The 9907-nt window shown below is 38.8% G+C and overlaps 1 gene segment (V, D, J or C); it reads left to right on the plus strand.

The window, feature by feature from the left end:
- Nucleotides 1-9055: 9055 nt before the first annotated feature.
- On the plus strand, nt 9056-9639 carry LOC114489780 (the record flags this gene model as incomplete). The annotated part of the segment is given in 2 exon segments: nt 9056-9125; nt 9301-9639. Coding segments are annotated over 2 exon segments (409 nt in total), but the record flags the coding sequence as incomplete, so codon positions are not given.
- Nucleotides 9640-9907: the final 268 nt, after the last annotated feature.

Genomic DNA, 9907 nt, shown 5'->3' on the forward strand with positions numbered 1-9907 from the left:
AGGGAGTATAGAACCTCAAGTAGTGTGCTAATGGGACACAGGTGAGTTAAAGGACAGTAGATTAGCAATACAGTATGGAAAGAGATATCAGGGGAAAGCTGTCAGTTCATACAATATATCCAGCCTAGCAAAGCAGACTATACAAAAAGAAGAGGGATATAAAAATACTATTAAAAAAGATGTAGGAATACTGGAAAAATAATAATAATACAAATATGCAATAACCTGCAGGCTCTTTGTAGTAGCAGAGTGAAATTTATCTCACTGTCCCAGCTGTTGTGATGCCCCTTCTTTGGGTTCAACTTTGGTCTTTTCACAGATCCAGGATTTTGTCTCACTTGTAGGTATTTAGAAAAAATTATAAAAAGTAAAAATAGAAAAGGCAGATGAAGGAAGGATGAAGAGATAAAATTGGAGGACAGGAAGGAGGAAGGAATAAAACAAGAAATCAGGAAAGAGAGGGAAAACAAATCAAAAGAGAATAAAAACAATAAATATTAAAAACTTTAAAATTGTTAAAAAATAGAATCAAATTAAAAAGTCTCTTGGTTTCAAAGTGGCCAAACTGGTTTTCTCCTCTTGCTGGTGGCGGCAGGCTAAGGGGTGATTGGTATGGCTTTTCTTCCTTGGTCAGCGGAGCTCGCACTGGCTACTCAGCCTTGCACCCTGGGTGTGGGAATCGGGTCTTTCCCCAGGGTTACTGCTGTGGACTGGGATGCGGGGATGCTCTCCCTGCATTTGCGCCCTCGTGCGCCCATGGCTGGGTTGCAGGGAGGCTGGAGCAACTGATCACTTTAGGAGAATTCCCCAAACAGTGTCTGTCTATTCACTCCTTCCTCTTGAGAAATTCCTCCTGTTCAAGCCTGCCTCTCCGCACAATGGACTGTCTTCTCCCACAGCCCAACTCTCCAGCCAGACCAGTGACTGTGAGGGTCAGGGCCTGCTGTGCAACCCAGCCCCTCCAGTGTCCACAGCCTCCAAAGGTGCTCACAGCCCTTGTGTGTTTGCTAGCACCTGGATTCCCCCCAGTGCTGCTCAGACATTGTTTGGCTGGGGAGGGAGCAGTTGTCCCGGCTCTCTCCCAAGGACTCTGTGGCAAACCCAGCAGCGGGCCCTGGGCCTGTGGCTGCAGCCCCCGGACCACACGCTGGTCCCCAGGACCCTACCTTGTTGCAGCACTCTTCTTAGGGTCTGGTTTTTTAGTTCCGCCACAATCGTTGGTCCCCTATTTTCACATATGCTGAAGTATGTTGGTTGCTTGCTTCTCTACTCCATAGATCGATCAGGATTTTCTCCTCTGAGCAGATGGAAGCCGAATCTGCTCCTTCCTACTCCGACACCATCTTAGCCCCCACCCTTCATACATATTCCTTGATGCCCCACCCCTCATTATCCCTTATCCCTCTACCCCCTGCTCTCTGGTTACTGTCAAGTTGTTCTTTATTTCAATGTCTCTGGTTGTATATTGTTTGTTTGTTTTTTTATTAGGTTCCGCTTATAGGTGAGATCATGTGGTATTTGTCTTTCACCACCTGACTTATTTCATTCAGCGTAATGCTTTCCAGTTCTCTACATGCTGTTACAAAGAGTAGGAGCTCCTTCTTTCTTTCTGTTGCAGAGTATTCCATTTTGTAAATGTACCACAGTGTTTTGATCCAGTCATTTACTGATTTGCACTCTTTCCAGCACTTGCCTATTATAAATAATGCTGCTATGAACTTTAGGGTGCATAGGGTCTTCTGAATTGGTGTTTCAGGATCTTTAGGGTATAATCCCTACAGTGGTATTGCTGGGTCAAAAGGCAGTTCCATTTTTAGTTTTTTGAGAAAATTCCATGTTGTTTTCCAAAGTGTCTGCACCAGTCTGCTTTCCCACCAACAGTGCCCTAGGGTTCCCTTTTCTCCAACACTTGCTGTTTGTAGATTTGTTTATGTTGGTCATTCTGACTGGTGTGAAGTTGTATCTCAATGTGGTTTTAATTTGCATTTCGCTAATTGCTAGTGATATGGAGCATCTTTTCATATGTGTCTGGGCTCTCTATAGAGACATGATCTTTTTTCAGGAAGATTATTTGTCAGTGATATGCAGCATAGATATGCAGTCTGTGGAAGCATTAGGGTCATGAATTGATAAGTCCAAAGGCAATTAGAATGGACAGGAAATGAAAACTATTGGAGATTTCAAAATTTCAAAGGAAGAAGTAATAGGGCATTATATTGTCTTAATCAAAATTTAATGAAAGAAATCTCTTTTTTTTTTCCAGACTTCTCTTCATGAGACACTCTTACAATTTTTGTTCGAACACTGAATAGGAGAATAGTGTTCTAGACCTGGTTTGAACACAACTCTCTGTGTGACCTTTCTTACACAAGCCATATAACCTGGAGAGCCTGCTTTTCTCTCCTGTAAAATGAATGTCCTATAGCAGGCAGAGTCTAATCAAAAACTTCTTCCAGTTCCAGATTTTTCAGATGATGAGAATTTATTATTTTTAATTTCACTCCTAGTTAGGCCTGAGATGACAGACAAACTCAGGTGGAAATGAAAAGAATAAGTGAATTGTATGGAGTAACTACTCACACAGGGCCCTGGTGAAGTACCTAGTCACAGTCTAGCTTAGAAATCCTCTCTGACACTGTGCTTTCTCCTAACCATGAAGGGAGCTATGCACAAAGGAATTGGGTTGTAGGTAGTCATTTGCTTTTCCTCATTTGGGTCAAATGGCACTCAAGGGGTTAGGTCCTCTTAACTGAAACACACATAAAGTTCAGGGAAAGAAGAAGCCTAAAGTTTGGTTACTTTTGACAAATTACAGGTCAGTAGGGACTGCTTATTAAGATGAGCCAGAGGAAAATTCAACCTTTAAATTAATCTCCTGTGTTCCTCTGGCCCATGCCAACATCTCACATAAGACCAGAAGATACCTCTAGCCCTTCATCATAACTGTTGCTCTCACTGATTACTCTCTGGTCTCTAAATGCTTCTCTGTGGTAAGAATAGCAGTTAACAAAGGGAGTTGGGTTCCCCAGTGGACCTTATTAAAACTGCTGTGGTTATAAGTCATTAACTTATGTAAGTCAATTAATGTGGCAATGAACCAAGCTATGAATAAAGAACACATCCAGGTGGTGAGGGAGAGATAATTGAAGTCTGGTCAAAGTCCAGAGAACTGTTTAGCATTTAAAGGTGAATTCTAGGAGAATAAAGAAAAAATGAAAAAAAAACCTCTGAGAATTATGGCTTTGATTCAGAGCCCTGTCAGGTTACTTATTTCAAAATAAATGTTTCATCTATTTCCCAAACTTTTGTCTTTGAAATGACAGGCACTGCTCACAGATAAAGAGTAGGAGGTAGAGGTCTGGAAATAGAAACTTATGGAATGCCCAGGTGAAGGGAGAAAAGTCAGGAAAGAAGAATGAAAAGGTGTAGTCTAAGAAGTTTTAGAATTAGTCTTGGGAAGAAGTTCTCAGCATTGTTCTCCTGTCATTGTGAGATGGGAAGTGTTCCTTCCTGTTCTGTGTTTTGGAAGTTTGTGCAGGATTGCGGTTCATTCTTTAGGCATTCAGTAGCATTTACCAGTGAAGACATCTGGGCCTGGGCTTTCCTGTGTGAGATTCAAAATTTTTTTTCAACTGAATTTTACATTCAATATTATTTTGTATTAGTTTTAAGTGCACAGCATGGTGGTTAAGACAATCATATATTTTACAAAGTTGTCCCCCACCCCCTGATATTTCGAGTACCCACCTGGCACCATACATAGTTATTGCAATATTGTTGACTATATTGCCTATGGTGTATTCACATCCCTGTGACTGTTTTGTGAGTATCAATTTGTACTTCTCAATCCCTTCACCTTTTTTACCTATCCCTCGACCCCCACCTCTCTGACCACCATTAGTCTGATCTCTGTATCTATTTTTTATTGTCTGAGTCTGTTTCTATTTTCTTTTGTTGATCTTTAGATTCCATATATAAGTGCAATCATAAGTCACTCTGTGTGACTTATTTCACTTAACATAATACCTCTAGGTCCATTCATACTGTCACAAATTGTAACATTTCATTCCTTTTTATGCCTAAGTAGTATTCCATGATATCTAGTACCACAGCTTTTTATCTACTCTCTATTGAGACACACTTAGGTTTGTCCATTTCTTGGCTTATGTAAAGAATGCTGCAATGAACATAGGGTAGATATATTCTTTCAAATTAGTGTTTTGGGTTTCTTAGAACATATACTTAGGTGTGGAATAGCTGGGTCATATGGCAGTTCCACTTTTAATTGTTTGAGGTATCTCCATACTGTTTTCTACAGTGGCCACACCAATCTGCATTTCTACCAACAGTGCTTGAAGGTTCCATTTTCTTCACACCCTCGCCAACACTTGTTGTTTGTTGATTGATTGATGATAACCATTCACCATGAATGATGAGTGTGAGGTGATATCTTATTGTGGTTTTAATTTACATCTCTCTGATGATTAGTGATGTTGAGCATCTTTTCTTGGCATGGCACACCACAGAAAGTCAGGAGGGTGAGGACAGTGAATATCTGCAGGCCAGTATGGAAGGGAGTGCTTGGCCCAGGAAAGATGGTGTCTGTGGGTGGTGTAAGAGAGGGGCTGAACACAGGGACAATGGTGGTTATACCTTTAGCCTAGTCCCCAAAGCCACACGACCTAATCTTTCCCTGTATGACTGCCATTTGCTCTGACCCACCAACTCTCTGCTGGAGCCCACGGTGATTGCCTACAAATGAGATTTTGTGCACTGACCTTTGAAGAGGCTGCCTGAGTTTCTAGCAAACTGCTGTGTCTCCCTGGTGGATGGAATCCCTGCTAATTTATATAACCAGATGTTAGGTGGGCTCCTCTTCCTGGCTCTGGTGCTCCAGGCAGGGGTCCCCACATGGGGTTGAGACCCCTCGCTCTTCAGGGGCGTCTTTGCAGCTGACATATCCCTCCTAGTTCTCAACTGCCACATGTGGGTGTGGGGCCACCCTTTTCACATCTCCACCCTTCCTACTGGCCTCAACATGGCTTCTTCTCTATGTCCTTCTGTTCACCTAGTCCTCAGTTGGTTATTCAGGTAGATTGTTCTATAGTTTTATTATAATTCTGATTTGGTCCTGGGAGGAGATGAATGTAAGTTCCACCTACTCTGCTACCATATTGGATTGTTTGTGAGATACTTTTAAAATTACTAATTTAATCTTTTTATTTGCTACAGAGTTTCTATTTCAGATTTTATGTTTCTTCTTGAATCAGTTATGGTAGTTATACCTTTTTAATTCATCCCACTTATTAATATTTTGTTAAATTCATTCTCTTATATGTCTGTTAATAAAACATAAGTCATACTTCCTTGTCACCTTTAACATTTCTAAATAAGTCTTCATGGTTCTGGAGGAGAAGAACAGGTAATGGGTAATGTTGACATGCTTCTCCCATCTGCTGGTGAACTTTATGCTGCTGCCTTTTAACATGAAACTGGATGTGGGAAGCTATACTGTTCATGTAAAGCTTTCCAATGTGCTAAATATAGATCATGTGCCAGTTTTAATGTATTTTTTGAACCAAGATTACAATGAATTTGGCATTAAAAATCAGTCTCTATGAAATGCAACATATCTTTATTATAAAGGCAATATGATTAAGATTTTTTCCAACATACTGTGAGATGTAAGAAAATAGTTTATCTTATATGTAACCATGGTGTAGCATGGCTTGTGCACACACTTATGTGCACAATAATAAAAGCAAAGACTTGTGTTAAGAAAAAGATGAATCATACTAATTTATGATTTCTTTTTAAAATATCAATTTAATTGGTATTTTAATTGATTAGAGAATAAAATATCAACCATAAAATTGGTTATGATATTCCCTTAATAGTTCTTTTTATTCTGTAAGGTTTGTAGTAATGCTGTCATTCCTGATTTTAATAATTTTAATGTTCTCTGTTTTTTCTTGGTCAATATGCTAAAAGTATGTCACTTTTGTTGATATTTTCAAAGAATCAATTTTGGCTTCATTTTTTATTCTCTATTTTTTCATAGTCTCTATTTTATTTATGTCTACTTTAACCTTCATTATTTCCTTCCTTATCCTTGTTTTGAGTTTAGTGTGCTCTTCTTTTTCTTGTTTCTTGTGATGTAAAATTAAGCTATTGATTTGAGATTTTCTCTTTTTATTAGATATGTATTTACAGCTCTAACCTCCCCTCTATATATGTTTTTTAGCTGCAACATATAAGTTTATTTGTGAGATTTTGTTGTTTCTGTTTTCATTCCTCTCAAATTATTCTCTAGTTTTCCTTGTAATTTTCTCATTCATTATTTAATTTAGAACTATATTGATTTCCACATATTTGTGACTGTCCCAAATTTTCTTCATTTATTGATTTCTAATTTCATTCCATTGTGGTAGGAGAAAATTATTTGTATAATTTCAGTCCTTTTAAGTGTATTACTCTTTTGTTATTTTGGTAACAATTTCTATCTCTTTATTGATATTGATGTGGTATAACTCTTATACTTTTCTTTATTTCTTTATACATAGTTTACTTTAGTTCTTAGAACATATTGAAAATAGCTGATTTAAGGTCTTTGCTTATTAAGTCAAATATGTAACCTCTTCAAGGTTACATATTGGCTATTTTTTTCTCTTTATGAACCATGGCTTCTCATTTTGTTGCATGTAGTAATCATATTTTTGGTTGAAAACTAAATATTTTAAATAATATAATATGCCAACCTTGGAAATCACTTCTTCCATCCCCTTGAGGTTTGCTTTATTGCCATGTTTTGTTGTGTTTACTGTCAGTTTGTTTAGTGACACTTCTGAATTAATTTGTGAAGTCTGTATTTTTGTCATGTGGCCCTAGGCATTTCTGCTTGAGTAGCTTAGCAGTCGGCTAAAGATGGACAGAGATTAAGCCTGGAACCTACTGGATTCCTGCCCTTTGCCAGTGGGCTTTGTGTGCAGGCTTGGGCACTCCAATATATAGCCAGGCCATTAACAGCTCTGCCTTAGCTTTCACTTCCTTGTTCACAGATTCCAGGTCAGCCCTAAGTGAAAGGTTAGGGCACCCTTAGCTGGGCACATCAGTTGAATAGGTAATGTTGGAAAGGAAAACACATGGCTCAATTTCACTCATAGTTGGAGTAATGCAAATTAAAATGAGACTCTACACTCAGCACATTGGTAAAATTTAGACTGTTTCATAATTTTTGTAATATAAATGTTATTGAGGCTTGATGAGGCTGGAATGCTCATGCACTGCTAGTAGAATTGTAAATGGCTATCACTAGTTTGAATGTTTAATCGGTAAAATTGAATATGCACATATACTGTGATTAGACAATTCTTGCTGGATACATACCCCAAAGAAGTTCTCACATATTTAATAAGGGAAAATAGAAAACTATGTTCATTGCTGTGTAGGTGGGGTTAGAGGCCTTTGAGTCCACCACCAGGGGGCTGCATAAGTAAGTGTGAAGGAAGCAATGCTAAACTATTTTGCAGAGGTAGAAACTTCGAACCAGGGCACATAACCAGTAATCTAAAAGGACTTTTAAGTTACCTATAGCTATATAGAACTTGGTTTCAGGAAGAAGCTGCTTGCTCACTTAATGAGCTTACTTGTATAATTGCATTTCCTTTGTGTTTCCTTTTATGTTTCAGTTGTCAAAAAGTTTAGAGCTCAACTTAGTCACAGTTTCTGTATTAGTCCTTTCACTAAAGAAATCCATGCCCACTTATCTTTGATTTTTTCATCCTATTTTACAACCATATTAGAATTTTGCATTTTTTATAAGCTTTTGAGGGTTATAAGTATAAATAAATTCTCTGTTGGACCTAAATAATCATATCATAATTAGGGAATATCCCAGTGAAAAAAGAGAAAGGATTAGGAAAGAAACTAATTTCTCCAGACTTGTTAGACTGTTTGAAAAAAAGTGAAGAAAAAGGAAAGGAAATGAATCAAACAACCATCTTAGGATGAGGAAGAAATATTTCATTCCATGGAAGTATGTGTTTAAATAACCACTCACACAAATGAAGAGCATCTTTTGGTAACCAGAAGATTTCTAGGAAGGCATCTATTTCCTGTGGATAACCTTACTATCCCATGGAAATGGAATGAAATGAGAGTTTGAACAAAAGCAAAGGGAATGAAATCTCTTCAAACTGTGGGAAGTTGACTCAGAGGCTGCTTGGGGAAATGATTTTCCATCAGTTCCCATGTAGTCTACTAGGTGGTGATGTACATGAAAAACTCCTTACTGTATAGTCTTTGAATTGCCACAAACCTTGTTTACTCTTCTTGTGCAAATAAAATACCAAGAGAACCTGTATAAAACAATAAAATCCAGAGGCATAAGTACTGAGCCCTGCATTAATAACAAAGGGGACAGTCTTAGGCTACAAAATGAGGATAGGTACCATCCAACAGAGATCATTTCCAAATGCAGCTTTGTGTCTTCCTTGACCCAGGTTCCTTTGGTTACAGAAAATTATAACTGAGATTTTCTTTCTATTTTTACTCCAGAGACCACTTTGGATGCAAGGAGTCAAATTTTGATGAACATGTTTACATAGTAACTTTTGTGCCTTAAAAAGTGCATCCTTCATCTACCTGTTACTAAGATTTCATAATCATTATTTTTAACATGCTGATGTCATCATGTCACATGTGACAAGTTAGTATACTTTCTGTGTGAATACATCACTTTACTGTGAATGATGACGTAGTCTTTCATCAGTTGGGTGACTTCCTTCATCACCTTTAGAGAAGGAAGCAAGCTTCTTGAGTGATTATATATGCACAACTGTGGTGACCTCTGAAAGGCTACATTCCCTTTTAAGACTGCCTGCTCGGGACAAAGCACAGCTGAAGCCACTCTTAAGCAGCCCGACAAATGTAGTCATTCTTCTGCAGTTCACACAGTCTGGCTGATGATATCATTGACACAAAGAAGAAAATGCAAAACAGGAGGCCTTGCTGGTGAGCACCACATGTTCAGTTGATGCTGGAGACCAGCTGTGGTATGGGTATGGCTTTGCAGAGCACCCTGGAAGTGGTGTGGATGGGGCTCCTCCTCAGCTCTCTGTGGATGGGTAAGTAGGCTCCTTCACTGTCTGGTCTTGGAAGAGTGGATGCCATTATTTTAAATTTTGGACTAATTAAAAAAAACAAAGAAGCCAGATTTATTAATACTCACTATACTTAAAAGGCCATTGACAAGCAAATAGCAACATGAAACTCACAACCTTCTTTATCTGTTTTGTGCAGTTGCAGAGAGCAAGGACCAAGTATTTCAGCCTTCCTCTGTGGTATCTTCCGAGGGAGCTGTTGTGGAAATCCACTGTAATCATTCCATATTCAATGCTTATGACTTCTTCTGGTACCTTCACGCCCCAGGATGTGCACCAAGACTCCTTGTAAAGGGCTCAAGGCCTTCTCAGCAGGGACGCTACAACATGACATATGAGCGATTCTCTTCTTCACTGCTCATCCTCCAGGTGCAGGTGGCAGATGCTGCCTTTTACTACTGTGCTCTGGGGGACACACAGGCAGAGGACCCAAAAAGAGTTGAACAGAAATGGGGAGAGGGCAGAGCCTTTGCAGGAGGTAGACAAGAGAGCAGCAATAACTGCTTTTCCCAACTCTGATTTCTAAGCTTTTCCATTTGGGACTACTATTAAAAAACTTTGAGTTCAGACACACTCTATATCATGAAGCTCTCAGTTCAGTGGTGACAAGGAGAGAAGAGTCCACAGGAGAGTAAAATCCCTTTATACTCAAATCCAGGAGTTTGTATAGAGAAATTTCTCTCTCTATTGTACACTTAGAACAGTTTCCAATTGACTTATGTTTTTCTAAAGATACAATTTTTAGA

The sequence above is a fragment of the Phyllostomus discolor genome, unplaced genomic scaffold (assembly GCF_004126475.2).
Source record: "Phyllostomus discolor isolate MPI-MPIP mPhyDis1 unplaced genomic scaffold, mPhyDis1.pri.v3 mPhyDis1_scaffold_39, whole genome shotgun sequence".
NCBI lineage: Eukaryota > Metazoa > Chordata > Mammalia > Chiroptera > Phyllostomidae > Phyllostomus > Phyllostomus discolor.